The 19,780-nt window shown below is 38.6% G+C and overlaps 1 protein-coding gene across 3 annotated transcripts in view; it reads left to right on the forward strand.

Annotated features, from left to right (window-relative positions):
- Positions 1 to 19,780, forward strand: part of PTCH1 (patched 1) — a 74,075-nt gene that overhangs the window by 28,743 nt on the left and 25,552 nt on the right. For all 3 annotated transcript variants that reach the window (XR_006016903.1, XM_042033214.1, XM_042033215.1), the window contains exons 3-13: positions 2,839 to 3,028; positions 4,336 to 4,405; positions 4,516 to 4,607; positions 6,030 to 6,228; positions 6,879 to 7,000; positions 8,273 to 8,420; positions 9,250 to 9,381; positions 9,683 to 9,838; positions 10,456 to 10,554; positions 11,815 to 11,940; positions 18,862 to 18,980. Coding sequence is in view for 2 of the 3 variants with exons in the window: in XM_042033214.1 (XP_041889148.1) it covers positions 2,839 to 3,028; positions 4,336 to 4,405; positions 4,516 to 4,607; positions 6,030 to 6,228; positions 6,879 to 7,000; positions 8,273 to 8,420; positions 9,250 to 9,381; positions 9,683 to 9,838; positions 10,456 to 10,554; positions 11,815 to 11,940; positions 18,862 to 18,980 (1,453 nt within the window). In the remaining variant the exon portion in view is untranslated. The remainder of the gene's footprint in view (positions 1 to 2,838; positions 3,029 to 4,335; positions 4,406 to 4,515; positions 4,608 to 6,029; positions 6,229 to 6,878; positions 7,001 to 8,272; positions 8,421 to 9,249; positions 9,382 to 9,682; positions 9,839 to 10,455; positions 10,555 to 11,814; positions 11,941 to 18,861; positions 18,981 to 19,780) is intronic.

Below are 19,780 nucleotides of genomic sequence, written 5' to 3' on the forward strand. Positions count from 1 at the left end.
AGAGGCTTCAGGTACATTTCTGTGACACTTTTAGTGGTTTCTCTCTTAGGTTTTTGCACCACTTGGGGATAATCTGGGAAAAAAAAATAAAGCAACAAGAGGTTTGATTTTAAAATAACACACACGTTCAGCTAATTGTACTGATTGTGTAGATTTAAGATATGTGAGTATGGCAGCCTCCAGTGATCTTTGCAAACTTTTAATTGAAATGAATTGAAGAATAACAGGTAAAAACTTCCCTTTCATTGGTTTTTTCCTTCCCTTTTACTCTCTTTTACTTCTGATATGTTGAAAGGCCACTGATGTTTCCACTTGCTTCTGGTCTGTCCATATGTTTTAACATAATCTGGCTTTGCAGAGGAAACTTCTGTCAATGTATGTTTATGAATTTTTTGTACCTGACTCCTATGTTGTATAAAATATTTTCAATATTTGGAGTTACTTTTACTATGTTTGGCTGAAGAAATGTAGATAACAAACCCATCAAAGGAATAGTTAAATGGTGTAATGCGTTAAGAAGAATGTGAAGCAGATCTGCTGCTGGGTTCTGGAATCTGTGCCCAGCTTCTTGGGTGGTTTTGCTATTCCTGGTTGAAATGTTAGAAAGGGGAAAAAACAGCTTCTTTTCTGGTGACTGACTTGTGTGATGCAATTTTGATTAGCTAGATCTGCCTTGTTCAGTGAAGTTAATGTGGTTTGACGGGACCTTGATTACGAAGCAATCATCTCTGTTGATAGTAAACAGTTAGTCACTTTCAGCAGAGATGGGAATGATGCCCTTTGTCTTGTTTGAAGTATGATTTGTTGGTTCAAGTTCTGGTTAAATTCAAAAGGACAGTGTGGGTGGAATGGGAGAGAATATAGTACTAGGAGCAGAAGTTTATGGCAGACTCCACAGTCCTCATAGCATTGGGTCTTTATTGTCTTGACTGGCACTGAGACACTAAAGAGGAAGAGGGTCATTTTGTCTTTGAAGCACTTGCAGTGTAAAGGGTTATGAAAGAAAGGTCTGGTTACAAGACATACAATTTAAGATAACTCTGCTCCCTTACTTCCCATATTCCTTTAAGATGAAGGAAAATTCAAATATCAAGGACTACTGGTTTGTGGACTACTGTGGAAAGACAGCAGTGAGCATAAACATGGGGCTGATGAATGAAAGTATTTTTTAGAGTTTAAATCTTGATAAGAATTAACAATAGTTTTTTGTTACCATGCAAATGCAGTCTCAATGATAGTATGTCCTGTCCTGTCACTGTAGTAAGAGTGATGTTAAAACATTCTAAAGGGACTCTAGGTAAAGGGGTTGTGTTTGATTTCTTTTTGTTTTGTTTTGCTTACTGTGTGCTGGTCTCTGCTCCATGGTATAAAGGAGATAATCCCACATGTGACAGGCTGAAAAAATTTGAGTGTGTTGTGGAAACACTTATTTCTTCAAAGAATTCTTGAACAAGAAATTAAGCAATGCTTCACGCCAGAATGTCTGTATGGTTTAATTGTTGAGGGTCTCATTCTGACAGCTTTATGCATGTAGGGGCCCAGCTTCTTGCCTGGTGGTCGTTTTAGCCCCAGGGGTGTTACGGGTGGGTTGAGGACCCAAGTGATTGAAAAAGTATGTCCCTGTTCGGGCTTGGGAATCTCATCTCCCACTCTGCCAACTGGTTACAGATCAGTCTTCTGTTTTATGGTCTAGGAAGAAATCAATATATATGCTTAATTTCTGGTCACACTGTTGCAGAACTAAACTTTGGCAGTAATTCAGATCACCAGTGTCAAGCTTACTGGGACTGAGAAAAATGTAACAAATTAGACCAGATCTGTAGCTTGGACCTACATTTCTTGTCCTCCTCATCTGGATGTGGTCTTGATTCAGCTAACAGGCTGAATTAATTGACATTGCCTCCCACATGCTTTGGCTAGAGACACTACAGGGGAGGTTACATGAAGTATATGAACTCTAGCTGACTGGGGTTTTTGTAGAAAGGAAGACAGTGTTCTATTCTTATGCAATGTTTTTTGGCACGGCAAATTGTGTATGGCTCCCTCTACAGCCTGTCGACTCAGCAGTCTACCTCTGCCTCTTTTCTTTTTTTTCTTATTTTTTTTTCCCCACCATGTTTTAATATGGAGCACACTGTTCAGCTCATGTGGGTTTAGAAACAGATGTTGTACATGAACAATCTCCTGCATCACAGCATGTTCAGCCAGGTACTGGGCCATTGGGGTAAACAAGCTGTAGACTGACCTTTCTGCTAAACTCAAACTGCATCTCCTTATATGAACTTGGCATTTTTTCTTTTTTTTATTTAAGGCTGAAAGAAATACTTCTGCTCACTTACTCTTTCCCTCTCCCCCCCCCCCCCTTTTTTTTAACCAAAGAGAAACATTTGCCTTCTATCTTTGCCAAATTATTTAGTAGAAGAGTATAAATTAAAGCCATTTATCTTGAAATGTGCTTTTGAAGCAGACTGTTTATACAAGTGTAAGAAATTGTAACACAGTGTTTCTTCTGGTCTGCCAGGTAAAGGTTTTCCTTTTTTCTTCCTCTTTTTTAATTTTTACACATGGGATATTGGTTATAATGTTGAAAAAACAGAGGCTCTGGTTTATGCATCAATATTTCAGTACAGTAGCAGTAAAGGTATTGTTATGCGGAATGTGGGGGGTTTTTTCAGAGATACTAAAAGCTGTTCCTAGTTTTAGAGTTACACTGTGATCAGTTTGAGAAAGAATAGGCCCCGCACATAGTCAGGGTATTTTGACTGAAGAGTGCTCATCAAGGGAATGCAGAATAAGCAGGTACTGGCTAATACAAAGTGCTTAATATTTATCCATCAGTTGGTGGACGAGTGAGTCGGGAGTTAAATTACACACGGCAGAAGATTGGAGAAGAGGCCATGTTCAACCCCCAGCTCATGATCCAGACTCCACAGGAAGATGGTGCTAATGTACTAACAACAGAAGCACTCCGACAGCACCTTGACTCTGCGCTTCAGGCCAGCAGAGTACATGTCTATATGTACAACAGGTGAGGGGAAAATCAAAAGTTTTCTTGATCATCTGTAGCAACTGAAAAAGGGACACATGCTTTCCTCAGTGTGTTTTTAAATGGCTAGCACTTCTGAGCCTTTCCCATAGGGTTGTGTTTTGATTTGAGTGTCACTGGTTTCTGATAGCTTGACATTGTGGCATGATAGCAGCAATAAGTTGGCATTGAACAAGTACGATGGGGTAAATGGTGTTGGAAGAGATTCTGAGAGTACACATGTGAGCCGTGCTACAGCAGGCAGCATTTCTTTTGATGCACGCTGTAGCACGGAGGAAAGGAATGATGTCTGTGATCTTAAACCAAGAACCTTATGGATGGGATTCCTAACATTGAACATCCTTCCATATTAGAGTTGAATTCACTTGCTAATATCATAATGAGGTACATAATGACTGTGAATAGTGGCACAGGTTAGTGTTCTTCCAATAGTTTGGATGTAAAGGGAAATGCGGATATGTTGGAAATGTCAGCAGGTGGAATAAGAGCTGCTTAGTAACATAGATAGCAGAGCATGCCTTAAAGATGAACATTGAAAGTTGGGAGTTGTGTGTTGCCCAACAAAGAAATAATAATGGTGCACCTTAGGAAGGTACCAGCACGGGGCTAGGATGCCTCCCTGAAAAATGGTTCTTTCAGGGTTGCTACTTACACAGTGATGTGCCTAGGAGTCCTGCCTGTGAGGCACAAAGCTCCCTGTCTTTCAGCAGATCTCAGCGCACCCAGCTGGTTCCTCCATGAGCTAATGCTAAGGCTCCAATTATCTTTTACGCACCTCCTGCCCTGGCTAAGTCCTCAGAAGCCATGGTAGTGGAAGTTGTAATATAGCTGAAGTAGGAAGGCAGAAATCTTAATGGTTTATTTTCTTCTGCATGTCTTGGTCAGCTGCGTATATTTGAGTCCTCTGAGCTGGAGGTGCCTTTTCTCTTACTTGTGTTACTGAGTGATATCTTCAGTCACAAGCAGTCTCATGTATTTCTGATGTATTTCAGAAATATTTCAGATGTATTTCTGTCCCATTAACATGTGTTGACTAGGCTGTACGTTCAAAAGCACCTCCCTTATTTTGGATGAGTTTTACAGAGATTATGAAAACAACTGAAACGAAGGTCTACTTTGTAATGACAAAAAGAAAGGCGAGGTCTTGTATATCTATTTTTTAATAACATTTGCCTTAATTAATTTGCTGCTTGAGGCCAGTATGTGTATATGAATGTCTGTTACGTTTTCAAAATAACTTCTCAGTAATTGTGGAAGAAGAAAATATTTGTCCTTCATGTTTCTTACAGACAGTGGAAATTGGAACATTTATGTTACAAATCAGGAGAACTCATCACAGAAGCAGGTTACATGGACCAGGTATGTGTAGCAGGCATTTAATTACAAGGTTTGTGTATTTTCATGATTCAGCTTGTGCTACTTTGATTATATTCTAGTGACTGTGTTTTTCTTCTTTCTGATTTTGACAGATCATAGAATATCTTTATCCTTGCTTAATTATCACTCCTCTGGACTGCTTCTGGGAGGGAGCAAAGCTACAGTCAGGAACTGCCTATCTATTGTAAGGAATTTTTTTATACCTTTCTGGTCTGACTCTTTTTAATTGTATAACTGTGTACAACTTTTCAGTTGCATTTCCATTGTTTATTCAGATTCTAATCTAACAGAAAAAATAAAATGTAAAGAGTAGTGTCTCTACATAAAAAATACGCATGGATTTTTTTGTTTTTCGTTTAACAAAAAGTTTAAGTGTTTCTATGAGATTATTTGTAAACCTCAATTTAAGTCCTCTGTTATTTTTCCTGTGCTGCTACCATGCAAATTAAAATGTAAATTCTGAATTGAAGTTTTAAGAATTTTATGCTTTGCTTTTCTTTTCCCAGAACAAACTTGCTTATGGTGGATTTTTTTCCCCCATAAAATACAAAAACACTGATTGGCTGGGAATTTTAGACATAAGAAAATGTCTTGGGTTAATTCCCAAGTCTTCCTGAGGAATAAAGAACAAATCCTTTGCTTCAGAGATCATTAAAGAAACCATATAGTATCTTTTATGGGTGGTTTCTCACAGTTTACAAGTGTGATATTAGATGCCCTGAATTCTTTAAAGAGTTAATTGTTAATCCGTGCAGGCATTTTCTGTTAATTATGCAAGAGTTAGCATTTGAGTTATTGTTTCTGTCCTGGTTTGCATGTCTCTGCAAAAGCAATTTGCAATGGCCATCTCCTAACCTTTAGTGTACAGTTTTAGATGGGGAAATAAGGGGGTTTGTGTTTTCTGGTTGGGAGATTCGGAATAATGACTTAAGCCTGGTTAAGCAGATACAGTGTGGTTTGAACCACAGAATAAGGCAGTCAAAAGCCTTTCTAGTCTGTCAACATCACAAATTCAGAAGTGGGGGGTGGGAGATGTGACAGTGATAGTGGTGACAGCCATGGTAGCAGGAAAGCTTGATGGTTGATAGTCAAGCTGCCGGGGCATTTGAAGGAGCACAGTATTGTTACAGATAAACAAAGATCAGTTATATTGATTGATTACATTTGCAAGATGATTATTAGACTAGCAAGAAGTAATCTGATACTATGAGAAAGGCTTTCTTTCCTCAGCCCCCTCTATTCTTTCCCTCTCCCCTCCCCCCTAATTCTTTGAAGCAGCAGTTGGCTGCTTTTTTGTTATTTAGGTTCTTGACAATTTGTTTTGCTTTGTTTGTAAGTGAAGGTATTTTAAACCGGTTTTATAAGATAACTTTGTAAGAACCAAGTATTTTTGTTAAAGTTACAACTGGGCTGCAGGAAAAGTACATCAACAAATCTAATTAAAACATGCCTTACATTTTATGAAACAGCCTTACCAGAAAAGGTTTTAATTTGTAGCAGAAAATAACTCAGTTATTTGTTCAAATATGAATTTTAAAGTATGTTTATTTCAGACCTTCTTTTGTCTTTTTTTCTATGTGTCTTTTTCTCCTGGTTGCTCTTTCAGAGGGAAGCCTCCTTTGCAGTGGATCAACTTTGACCCTTTAGAATTCTTGGAAGAGTTAAAGAAAATAAACTACCAAGTAGAGAGCTGGGAAGAAATGCTGAATAAAGCAGAGGTTGGTCATGGTTATATGGATCGACCCTGCCTGAATCCTGCTGATCCCGATTGCCCAATCACAGCTCCCAATAAAAATTCCACCAAAGTAAGTTTGCTTGTCGTTGTTCATGTCTTTTCAAGGGAGACTGGGGGGTGGGGAAGGGTGGGGGGGAAGGTCAAACAGAATAGAAGAAAGTACCATTTTCTTCCAAGTGGTACATAGTTTGTATTCTTGCATGATATAATTTTTCTGGTCCTGTTACCTGCTCTTAGCTCACGGTCATACATTTTGCCTCCTTGTGTGATGCAATGCTTAATGCTGTGCATTTAGAATGAAAGTACAGTTCTCAGCTATGCTGTGGCTGTGGCACTGCAGTGATGTGGCGTTTCAGTGAACCAGCGCCTCAGACAGACAATAGCCGCTGCTGGAACACAGCTGCTGCTGCCCACCCGTACCACGCTGCAAAGCCTTGCCTCAAGTAGCACCAGTTTTGTTGATTTTTGTGATGACTTCGAAGTCATGTGCCTTGAATTTATATATCCCTTTATCAGTCACATTAGACTTTGGAGAAATGCCATCTGGTCAACAAGCATCTGGGTGATTTCTTCAACTTGATTTGTTGAATGCATTTCTTCTAGTAGACTACCTAGATGGTCTTTAACATCCATGATTCTAGGTCACTGGGTGCTGAATTAAGGTATGAGTTTGTCTGAAGTTATGAAACCTATTAATTGCTTCTTTATAACTTTTTCTAGCCTCTTGATGTAGCCCTTGTTTTGAGTGGTGGATGCTATGGACTATCAAGAAAATACATGCATTGGCAGGAGGAGCTGATTATAGGTGGTACAGTCAAGAACAATTCTGGTAAACTTGTCAGGTAAAAAAATATTTAAAGAAAATGTCTGTTTTAATTTCTTAAGAGTTCATTTTTTGGAGCGCAGTTGGTGGATGATGCAAAATCTATTGCCCTTCATGTGTATTATAAATTTTACTTTAGGGTGACGTCTTAGGAGAGCAGAATTTAAAAGAATGCTTAGGCAGTTGTTTAAACTTACCATGGTGTCATTGTTTCCTGCTTCTCACCTCAGAATGATAGTGTATGTTGCTCAGAAAGAAAGCTTCTTACTGGCAGCTTTGCTGTTTAGAATATATGTATAAAGCACTGAACAGTGTGTAAAGCACTGAACACCTTTGAGCATATTTTGCAATATGATCAAAGGAAAAAGGAAAAAAAAATAATGTGAGTAATGTGCTCACTCATTTGACTTCTCTCAGAATTCCAAAATATCCACTGAATGTTTTATTCAGGGTCAATACAGAAAATAGTCTATTTTTATGTCCCTGTATTGTTAGTACAGCTTTGAGTGGTAAAACAAACCCCTTTGTTTTAGACTTCCGAACGAAGACATGGAACATTGGACTTTAGTGGGGGAAAAAACTGTGTAATTTAACTCTTCTGAAAAATGCAGGCCAAACTAAACAAAATGAAGCATAATTTTTCCAGGGAACTTTTAAACTTTTTAGCATTCACACAATACATTGATAGGTCTTTCAAGAGATAGACAAATAAGGCACTTCTAGTGAAAAATAAAATGGTTCCTCCTGGTTAATAAGAACTTCTGAAGTTGTTGGATGCAGTTGCATACTGTGCAAATTCAGGATGGATTCCCCTTGTGTACTCCACACAACTTATGAGGCATGAGGAGCTTAACTACCACTTCTCTCCAAGGGATGAAAAAGACCAAGGTCTTCAAATGACGTTTTGCCAACAACATTTACAAGACCATGTAGAAATAACTGTTCCTGTGGCATTCTCGTGGCAATCTGTCTTATCAAGCATGATCTTTATAACAGATTTGTAGGGTTATATTCTTTTCTCCTGAAACTGATCCTCCCGAAAATAATGTCAAAACTCTTATTAACTTCAGTGAAACCAGATTTAGCCTCAATACTTGCATGGAGCAGTACAGCTGCACCAGATACACAGTAGAATAATTATACTCTGTTCAATTTTAATACAAGCATGTGCCCTATAAAATCAAGAACTCAAGCAAGCTCCTGTTAGAATTGCATTTGGGACTTCATGCCATGAAAATATTTTCCTGAAAATGCTCAGTTTATGCCTCTTTCTCCTCTCTCTATGTCACAGTGCCCAGGCTTTGCAAACCATGTTTCAGTTAATGACCCCTAAGCAAATGTATGAGCATTTCAAGGGGTATGAATACGTTTCGCATATCAACTGGAATGAAGACAAGGCAGCAGCAATTCTGGAAGCCTGGCAGAGGATGTATGTTGAGGTAAAATTGAAAATAACTTAGATACTATACTACACTACAAAGTCCTACTAAGATCCACTGCCTTCTGTCACAGTTCTTTACAGTATTTCTTTTAAGAAAGATGCTTAAACCAGAATGGAGTCATTGCCTCCCCGTTCTTAAGGGTTCTTTTGGGGATTTGTTGGCTGGGTATTTTTTCCAGTAAGAAGCTGCTTGGTTATTCCCATATGAGAAGCCATGAAGGTTTTAGTTTTTGCTGTCTGGGACAATTTTGCTTTGTTGGGGCTGAGAAGAAACCAAAGGGCTAACTGGAATTTAAAAGCTTTTGGTTGGTGTGGTTATTGTAGAGATGTCTGGAAAACATTAGCCAGTCATGGGTTGCTCTCTCAGCGGCAGCCCAGGTGGGGAGGCTGTGTGACAGTGTCTGGCCTCTGTGTCCCCCAAACCTTGACCTCCACTGTGCTGTTTCTGACCTCTGCAAATGGCCAGGCAGGGAGGGGCAAAGAGATGGCTGGCCTGAGGTTAAATGCAACACTGGTACTGCATCGTGGAGTTACAGGAAGGGATTCAAGTTAAATGTTTGTAATGAGCTGGGCATGCAGTAGGCTTTCCCCAAGGGTGCAAATTCTGTCTCATAATCAGGAGCTTGCCAGAAAAAAATCGCGAAACACACTTTTGTAGCATCAGTGTAATGTCTGTCTAGAGCATGAGCTTTAGCAGGAACATTGAGGCAAAAAGAGTTGATTTCAGAGGTGTGCTGTAGTAGATGGTAATGACTTCTTTTGAATAAATGACTAAAATAAAAGAAAAAATTCTTTATTCACACAAAGTTTCATTTTTGTTTTCATAGGTTGTTCATCAAAGTGTTGCACAAAACTCTACTCAGAAGGTGCTCTCCTTTACTACGACCACCCTGGATGACATTTTGAAGTCATTTTCTGATGTCAGTGCTATCAGAGTAGCTAGTGGCTACTTACTAATGGTAATAAAATAAATCTATTTACTCTTCTTTGGTAGTGGAGCAAGACTTAAAAATCTGCTTTACTGTTACCAGTTAGTAGTCCAGAATATTTTACAAATATTTAAAATAAAAACTACAGTTTGTAAACTTCACCTCAGGCTTCTCACCTGTTCTACTTTGTAACCTTTGTGACATGCCTATTCTGATTAAAAACTGTGTGAGGATCTGTAGGTTGGGTGGGGAGAGACAGCTATTAGAGAAGGATCCATTCTAATATTTTGGGTTTTTTCCCCCAAATTCCCCACTCTGCTCCTCTCCTTAGCTTGCCTATGCCTGTTTAACGATGCTGCGGTGGGACTGTGCCAAGTCTCAGGGTGCTGTGGGGCTGGCAGGAGTCTTGTTGGTTGCACTCTCGGTGGCTGCAGGATTGGGCCTGTGCTCATTGATTGGAATTTCCTTTAATGCTGCCACAACTCAGGTATTTAGAAAACACAAGTCTGCTGTAAATCACAAGTACTCTGTTAATGAATGAACACAAGTGAATCTTTGAGAAGTAAAGTGCTGAAAAAATATTTTGGCTCTAGATTTTTACTTGTGCTGTTTTCCTATTTCATAGCTTATGCTGTGATAAATTAAATGGTCATGATGCCAAGTGATATTGAAGGGAAAAGCTGGTATTATGTAGTGTGTATAATTCTGTGTTGTTTGGTTTTTCTGCGTCCCAATATGAGTGGAGGCATGCAGTTTTACCTATGGAGCTGCAGATTTATTTTTACATCTGAGTATACAAGGATGTTCAAATTCTGAAAATACTTTGAATGTACCTTGAATTATTATCAGATATTCTTCATCTATCCAAAATTTGAATTACTTATGGTGAGAATTCATACCTGTAAATGGTATACTTTAAGTTCTTCAGCTATATTCCAGAATAAAAGTTAATACCTGTATTGCATCCTTTTCATTTTCATTTTACCCCTGGATTTGTGTGGAGTGTAATGTAAAAGTTGCTTTAATAGCCATTTAATGGCTAGCTGCATGGCAGATCATAAAACAACCTGTTTGGGTTTTGCTTTGTTTTGTTTCTTTCCCAAGGTTTTGCCTTTTCTTGCTCTGGGAGTTGGTGTAGACGATGTTTTCCTTCTGGCACATGCATTTAGTGAAACAGGACAGAATAAGAGAATTCCATTTGAGGTAATGACAAAATGGAGATTTGGGGGGAAATAAAACAAAAAGTTTCATATAGGAACAGATAATCATATCCAGAATTAATCAGTAGAGGTTTTCCTAGGGTCTAGAAATTCTTATTTCTGTCAAAGTAGGAAATTATAGCAATACATGTGGTCCTAGAAGGTTTTGGAATGTTCACATTCTTGTTTTTTGTTGTTTTGGGTTTTTTTTGTAGTGTCTTAGGTTTATTTTGTCTTGAAATTTTAATGTATAAAGTGTTACATAAAGACTAATTTCCATAATCCAAATTCTGCCCAAAATTTCAGTGAAAGTTAATGCAAATTTAGGAACAAACTCAAATAGGAATCTTGACAATTAAATGATAGAATGATTTTAATAAAAGAACACACAAGAGATAAGGGGGAAAGAGAGGGAAGACAGTTACCTTTACTTATTTGTTGTGGCCCTAAAATGGAGTTATTTTCTATATTTTTCTCTCATTTTTATTTTCTGAAGCTTATAATTGACCATGACAAAACATAACATATAACTGATAGGAAGTCTAAGGTGTCATCACTTGTATGATCCTTTACTTTTATTAGTCTTTTTAGTCTCAGTCCAACGTTTCATATCCAAAGTTCATCCCATTTAAAACTAATGTATATTTGCTGATTTTGTTTTGCACAAGCAGTCTTCCATGTGCTCTCTCCAGCTGGCTCTGCATGCAGGCAATACAGCCTCACTCTACTATAATCTCTGCCTTCTTCATAGTAGCCCTTTGGGTTAGGAAAGGGTCATGTGTTTATCTTGATTTCTTGCTGGGTTTTGTGTGTGGTCCCTAGACTTGGTGGTGTTCTTTTTGTTTGTTTTGTTACATATTTTTTCAAGATGTGTAGCTATGTTGTGCCTCTATGCTGTTAATACGTGCTTATTTTGTCTGAAAAATGAGAACACCAACTGATTCCACTGGTAAAAATTACATCTTTCTCAACTGCAGATGTATTTGCTATGTTGTCAGTACCCATTTAGTTTTGTGTTTTGAAGCTAGAATCAACTCTAATGATGTTTTCTACCCTCAAAAAACTTGAGTGCTTCATCTGTATTCGTACTGAACAGTAAACTTAGTGTATCGTTTTCTCACATATTCTCAAATGAAAATATATATTTAGAATTTAATGGTAATAATTTTTCACTGCAACTGTGTTATATCTGTAGGATGATCCTTTCATTTGCAGGACATCACTTTATTCACTTGACTTTTAAGATACATCATTTGTTTTGCAGGACAGAACAGGTGAATGTTTGAAGCGAACAGGAGCAAGTGTAGCCCTTACATCTATCAGCAATGTTACTGCTTTCTTTATGGCTGCCTTAATTCCTATTCCAGCTTTAAGAGCATTTTCACTCCAAGTAAGTTTATATCCTATTTTGTTAGCTCTTATGCACTGGTGAAGTCTGACGATGATACTTGTTAGTGATAGCATTGAAGCCTGGTCTTGGTGCTGCTGCAGTTCACTGAACCAGTACATCACTGCTGTTTACCACAACTGCTGTCTGCCCTTGATTCTCCTGCTCCCTTTTCTCATGCACAGAGTCTCTCACATCCTATCAGCAGGTGAAAGAATACAGATGGGTCGAGAGCAAAACCCAAGCTACATGTAACTGAGCAGAAACAAGCTTCCAGAAAGATTCACATTGTGAAGTCGAGAGCAGTAGTCTGCAGTGTAGTGTGTACTGTAATGTTCCTCGGCCGCAATTTAATCCTTTCGTTTATGTTTGTCCAATTTGCTGCTCTTAAAAACTACAAATGTAATGACAGCAGTATGTATGCATTTGTAATATTAATAATTACTGTAGCACTTTTTACTGCTTTACTCCCAGTAATTTTAGCAAACTTGGAGAAAATTTCAAGAATTTCGTGTTCCGGATGCTTAGAGAGAAAATGTGAATTTTATGTGCTAAACCATGCATTCCTTGCTCTCTCTTTGTCGTCTTGAATTTTTTGTGATAATATACCTTCAGAAATATGAAATATTTATGATATTGGAGAAGGATTTCTTCTAAAAGTGCAGACTGAAGAAAGCTTTGGGAGTTTCTCCCCTGACACAAGCAATTTATTGCACTATAGAGCACGGTACTATTTCAATAATTATTTTTCTTCTTTTTCCCCTACCCCCTGAGCAGGGACATTTTCAACTAGACTTCTCTGGGCAACTTGTTCCCAGTGTTTTCCTACCCAAATTTTAAAGAAGCCTTCTTTCTTATAGCTAATCTAAACCTACCCTCTTTCAGTTTAAAGCCATTCCCCCCATTTGGTCACTACATGCCCTTGTGAAAAGCCCCTCTCCAGCCTCCTTGTAGCCCCCTTTAGGTACTGGGAAGCTGCTGTAAGGTTCCCCCAGAAATTTATCTTCTCCAGGCTGAGGAATCCAATTCTCTCAGCCTTTTATCACAGGAGAGGTGCTCAATCCCTCTAATTACCTTCGTAACCCTCCTCTGGACTCAGTCCAACAGGTTGCTGTGCTGGGACCCCAGAGCTGGATGCAGTGTTCCAGGTGGGGTCTCACCAGAGCAGAGCAGAGGGGCAGAATCCCCTCCCTCCCCTGCTGCCCACGCTGCTTTGGATGCAGCCCAGGACACGTTTGTCTCTCTGGGCTGTGAGTGCCCATGGCTGGGTCATGTCCAGCCTCTCACCCACCAGCACCCCCAAGTCCTTCTCCCCAGGGCTGCTCTCCATCTGCTCGGCCCCCAGCCTGTGCTGATACCAGGATATCAGGTACAAGTGCAGGTGCAGGACTCAGGTGCAGGACCATGCACTTGGCTTTGCTGAACCTCATGAGGTTCCCATGGTAAAGACTAAGCTAAATGTGTGAAATACTTTTGGTAGTATATCACTTCTTCCACTGGAAGAAGTTATTTACGTTTCCTGAGTCTGTGGACCAATTTCAAACCTTCAGCAGCTAACAGGATACTGGAGGTCATCAGACTCTGTAGTACCTGTGCTTTACAAAAGTTATGTCAGCCTAAATGCATTTTATAAAGAAGTATTCAACACTGGTGGGCCATTTTGTTGCAATCACACTGCTGAGGTGTTGAGTGTGAACCACCAATATTAATTCTCTCTTATCTGATCAGATTTTGCTCTTTTTTTTTCTTGTTTTCACTCTTCAACTTCAGAATGTGACAGGTTGTCTTTGGAACATATATTGGAGACAACAGCTGTAATTGATACTGTAATCAGTTAACTTACATATGCCTTTCCTAAAGTAATTTATTTTTGCCTACTGCCATGCTACAGAATGAGTCACTGAAAGTTTAAAAACAAAGTCTGCATAGCAAAATGACAAACAAAAAGTTTCCAGTGAGATTTCTACGTATTATTGTATGAACATGTTGATACTATTCAGAATAAAAACATCCAAGTCTTTAATAAGGCAGTGATTGATATGGAATTTATGTGCAAGAACCCACATGAGAGTCCAGAAATTAGTGTTTGAATTGCTCAAACTTTTCTCACTTGGTAATTTGTCTTTGCTAGAACGTAGTAGCCCCTTATATGTATATAAGAGGTGAAATGTGCAAAAAAGGAGCAGTGGGAGGCCTATAATGGGTATTCATTGATGTCAGAGCAACATACATACACTTATAAGTTAGCAACCACTAAAACAAACATCTATTAGTTGCTTTGCCCAGATTCACCAGGTAAAATCAAAGTCAGGTGATACTTTAATCACAGTACTTGGAATCAGAGAACCATGCAGTTTTGGCGGGTGGTGTGTATTTATGTATGGATTTCTTTATTTACAGTCTCCTTCCTCTCTCTCCCTCTTATTCAGACTTGTTTAAACAAGAAATCCTTGCCATCTTTGATGTTTTCCTAGCAAAACTTAAAAAGCAGTGAAATACTGCATTAACTTTTCACAGATACAGATAGATCTTCTAATCTAGATAGTGAGTTTTTAATAGAGGGGCTTAAAAACGAAGGATTGCTCTTGACCTTGTTTTGCTCTTCATTGACTTAAGGTATTACAAGGTAATTGTCAACTTCTCTGTAATTTTGAGTCCCAGTATTGGTAAAATAGCTTGGCTGCTGGGGGAGAATAAACAGTTTCCTGCATCTGCAAGCCAAACTTCTAGTTAGAAGCTCATGTTTTGCACATCAGTGCCTTCTCCTATCTCAGCTTCTGTCATATTCTACCAGCTAAAGCAGTTCACTGATACCTCTGAGTTGTTAATTTACTTTATGGAACTCAAGCACTGCAAGCCTGATGCTGTCTCTTAGGAGTTTGCTAGGGTTAGCTCTTTCCAAAATTTAAAAAGTTGAATTTAGGTCTATTGAAAGTGAGATCTTTGAGGTTATTTACATGCACAAGTAGGAACTGTTTTAGCTCTTTCAATTTTCTAAATTTTTCTTTTATCTGTTGATCTTATTAGCCCCTTGTTTAAACAGTTTTAGGGCTTTGAGATTGCTGAATATGACCCAAATACTCAGTCGTAAGAATCATCTCTAAGAGTACTCAGGACTTTGAAGGAGTAGGTCCTGAATTTTCAGATGCATTTCGTTTCTTAAAATGGTGGTGAAGGAAGAGGTTATCAGAGAAATCCACTGGAAGTTTTGAAGCTTACAGTAGCAGTGTCTTAAACATAGCCCTTTGTTTTGAATATAAATGAAGGAAGGCAAGGCTGAGTGTAACTACCTTTGGGCTGCATTATTTCCTAAGACAGACTATTCAGAGACCATCACACAGTAAATTCTGCCCAGGAAAGATAAGGTAAAAAAAATTATCAAACTCTTCTTTCTTACATCAGAAACTTCCTTCTGTAACAGCAGAGTGGTGTGGATCCACTAATGAGCAGAGCACTTTTCCCAATAAGTGTTAGAAGTAACTTTTTCCCTCACCATAAGAATGGCAAGTTTTTTTCCTAAATGTAGAAGTCCATTACCAGGTGGCAGTGGTGGGTTTCTGGAGAGAAAGAATGTATGTTTTTAAGCTCATTCCATTATCTTACTCTGCTGAAATGGTTTGTCCCCCACCTTTATTTACATAATTTACCTTTCCCTGCCCCTGACATGAGAATTTAACAAGCAAAATTAAAGCCTACGGAAAAAGTGGGCGGGGGACGAGGATCCGAGCCTGTACCATGTCAGGAGGGAGCTGCAGATAGAGAGCAGTAAGGGTGGAAGTTTTCTTGACAGACCTCCTCATCTGTTCATCACCTCTGGCTATACAGCACACCCGGTCTCCTTGGGTGGGCTGCCAGGAATGGCACACAGCAGCACATACTTCAGCGGGGCCCCAGCACATACCTACCAGCCTGGCTCCCCACTCCCTTGCTGCCTCCAGCACAGACTGCCATTCTTCTGTCTCCATTAACAGTTGCAGCAGCAATAATATTTTTAGGCTGTGCATTATGAAAAGATTCAAAAACCGTAGCCTGTTTCTCAGGAAGTGACCAACATAATTTTTTCTGTTTAATGGAATTTTTTTACAGCTCTCTGATCTCATTTCACTGAATGCCTTCATTTCACACCCTTGAGTAGGTCCCATTTTATTCCTTCTGGACTAATCTTACCTTTGTTGATTTCCCAAGGAAAAGGTCTAAGGCCCTTTTCTCTCCCTTTTGACCAATGGTCTCTGATGGTGTGAGAGAAGATGCCCTGTTGCCAGAAATCCTAAGCATGCTTTCAGCCTAGGTGCTGCCTGTACTCTGGAAGCTTTGCTGCCACAGTTCATTGTTGCTTTTAGAGATTATGGCTGTTGTCACGATCTCAGTTCTCATACTTCCTCATTCTTCAATTCTTTGTGTATGAATGGCACTGGGAAGAAAGCAGTGGCAGATGCATTGGGTCAGGGACTGAATCACTCCTCAGCAATTCTTCCTTCCCTCCCCTTATCAAGTCACAGGGTGGGTTTTTTTGATGGGAAAACAAATTAGAATTCATACAAGAACTTAGTTGTGAAAACTGAGAACTGTTAATCATTGTAATGCCGGAGAGATGGGCGAGAGAGAGTGTGCAATATATAAGAAGTGCAATATTAAGCCCTAGGAATCTATTTAAATTCAAATCAGAACAGAGATTGCTTTGAAATATTTTACTTGCAGAGTGGTTAGTACATCAACACTGGGATGGCACAGTGGAAAATCTAGTTGTTCAAAACCAGATTTCATGTAAGTAGGCAGACTTATTGTGTGTTGTTGAATTAGTTTTGATGCTTCCTAAAAAAAAATCAGATGTCAGTATAACTAACTTCAATGGCATTACTACCACACAGCTAAGTATTAGTTTTCAGGTTTAGTATTCTTGGAGATTCAAGGATGTTGGGGTCTAGAGAGGGAACTGATATGGCGTGAAGTATTTGCAGTTTATGGAGCAGAAACAGAGGACTTCTGTTAGTTTTTCAGCCGTGCTGAGAGGAGTAAGAATTATTGAGTCAGACCTCAGCTGTTTTTTCCAAATCTCAGTAAATCTTAGCTGATCCTTGATACAAGCTCTTGGTTAGGCACAACTAATTATTCATGTTATATGGGTGATTCAACCTTTTTTTGGTTTAGCACCAGTAAAGAAAGCCGTTGTAAGAACGAGGTCCAAAACACCTTTCTTTCAACAGCAGCCATTTGTTTTTCTGACAGATTGAATTAATTCTAGAGAGGATCAAAAGCAGATCACTTAATTTTAAAGTCTTGGCTATGACCTTGCATACCTTTCTGTGTGAATATTTATAAATCATTAAATAGTTATTGGATCTTTTCTCACAAAGATGGTTAAATACTAATTTGGCTTCAAGTACCAGGTAGGTTCTGTTTTAGTAACCATGTCTACAGACAACCAGCAGTCCTAAAATCTTACTTCAAGCAGGCTAGAGACCAGAAAAGAGAAACAGCAATAAAACCCACTTTTGTATGCAGTATATTTATGATTGAAATGACTGGAAAATATTCACATAACTAGTTGGTTCTGTCATTTTCAGAATAGTAAAAGCAGTATCTAAGCTTTTTATTATACTCTGACAGTTTCAAAACTGTAGAAAACATTCAGTGTGTTATTACTTTGATTTTGGATTTTGGATATCACATCATGGATTTTGGATATCACATCACTTGTACTGCCAGATATCTCAAGATCAAAAGAAGCCATACCTTTCTTTTGAAAAAAAAGAGATCACATTTATATTGGGTCATTTTTGTAGCCCAACTTTTGTTCTTCTTTAAGACTGTTTCAACCAAGCAGTCATTATTTCAGAAGTTACAGGTGGAGGCACATGATAGTTTATATATGGACTACCTTAACATGAAACTGAGCTATTGTTGAGATGGCTACTGCTTTCCTAATGGGTAAAACATAAGGCTTTCATGGGTTGGTTTTTTTCCAGCAGTTGGTGGCTGAACCATTTTTTTCCCTGTGTTTCTCCTACTCTTACAACTGTCTTCCAGTTCTCAGTGCCCAGCTTTCCCTTTGTGATGGCTAGTGCTCCTAACAATTCTGCATTACAAATAAATGCTATCAATAATAATGATAGATGCTGCACCACATATGTTTATGGAAATTCTCTGGGAATCTCTGTGTGGGAAAGGGTTTGGAGTATGGTTTGAAAGGGGGTGGGCGGGAAGGTTGTTTTTTTCATTATGTGATACTTGCATTACAAATTAAATCAAGTATTCTTGTTCCAATTTAAGACTCATTTTGGTAGACTGGCTCGTAAATCAAGCTCTGTTAAACACAGGCATATTAATACATATATTTGCTATGTGGTGTTGGTTTAATTTTCATTCTCCTTTAAAAATAATCCCTGAAAAATTCACAATGCTGGTCTTTCTTGGCCAAACTTTTAAGTATCTATTTTACTAAACAGATTTGTTTCTTTAAAATTTACTGAATCTTCATTTCCGATTTAATAACATGCTTTAATATTATTGTGATGCTTAAATTGCTTCAGATCCCATAAATGTAAGAACTTCAGTTCTAGTTTCAGGTTTGCTTCTATTTTATTTTGCCTTGACACTCTAAATATGTCAGAATTTAATGTAAAAATACGATTACTGAGTAAACAGACTGTTTTTCTACTTTAAAAATAATCACGACATATCCAGGCACAGATGTATTAGAATAATACAAGGTTTAGTGTTAAAATAAATCATTTCACTGCAAGAGACTTACTATAATGAAATGGGAATGTAAATATCTCTCAGTTTGCTCAGGCAAAAGCTTGAAAGCATCAGATGGGTTGCAGTGGTAAACGGGGATGAGAATTGAAAGGGATTTTTGTGCTTTGTAAAGCTGATGCCCTACTTGAAATTTAGCAACATCACTTATCCTGTGATTGTCTCTAGGCAGCAGTTGTGGTGGTGTTCAATTTTGCTATGGTTCTGCTGATTTTCCCTGCTATCCTGAGCATGGACCTTTATCGTCGGGAAGACAGGAGACTGGACATATTTTGCTGTTTTACAAGGTGAGAGTGAGCAGTAGGTTGATGTGTGAGCTGTGTCCTTTCTGTGGTCACCAATCAGTGCTTCCATTCCTTGTCAGGAGTGGGAGCTGTTCATTAAACTGGGGTCAGCATGTTATTGTTACAATTTCATTGCTAGTGACTGGCTTACATTTGCTACTTTGTTTTTTACCTGTCTGAAGGGAAAAGCTAAAATACATGTCTCACTCTCCCTCTCTTCCCCCACATCGCCTTTCCCCCACACTTTTCCCATCATTCCTACATATGTTCATTTTGACTGTTGGAAAACAACTTTCTGAAAGCAGATGAAACATCCACAATTTAAGTACATCTTGAAGTATTTTTAGAATGTTATGCGGTACTGCAAGGTGTCCAGTGCCAGTACTGGCTAATCTTGGAAAGCTGTACATAACTCAGGATACTAAGAAGCCTGACTTACAGTAAATCATTATGTGTTAATTTTTACGCTTTTATGCCTTTAAACCGAAACAAATAAGCTGTAAAATTACTTCCCCTTGGGTGAGTTTTTCATAGAATTATAAGGAATGATCAGTACCATTACAGGATAATGCTTGATGAAGTGTCTGTTGTGGCTGCAGTGGTAATCTATTAGGGTTTTGCATAGACTAAAGGGAATACTTAATTACTCCTGTGATTTTTTTTCTCTTCATATTGCCCACCCTTCCTAGGAATGAATCCTTTCATTAATACTTTAATGTTTTCTTGACTTATAAAATATTCTGTCAGTGTATGGCAAGTGGTTTCAACCTGCCTCCCAAAAGTCTGAGATGTTACCCAGAAGG

Source organism: Corvus kubaryi, unplaced genomic scaffold (genome assembly GCF_017639235.1).
Source record: "Corvus kubaryi isolate FWS band 111438036 unplaced genomic scaffold, C.kubaryi_AGA036_p1.0 37357, whole genome shotgun sequence".
NCBI classification, from domain to species: domain Eukaryota; kingdom Metazoa; phylum Chordata; class Aves; order Passeriformes; family Corvidae; genus Corvus; species Corvus kubaryi.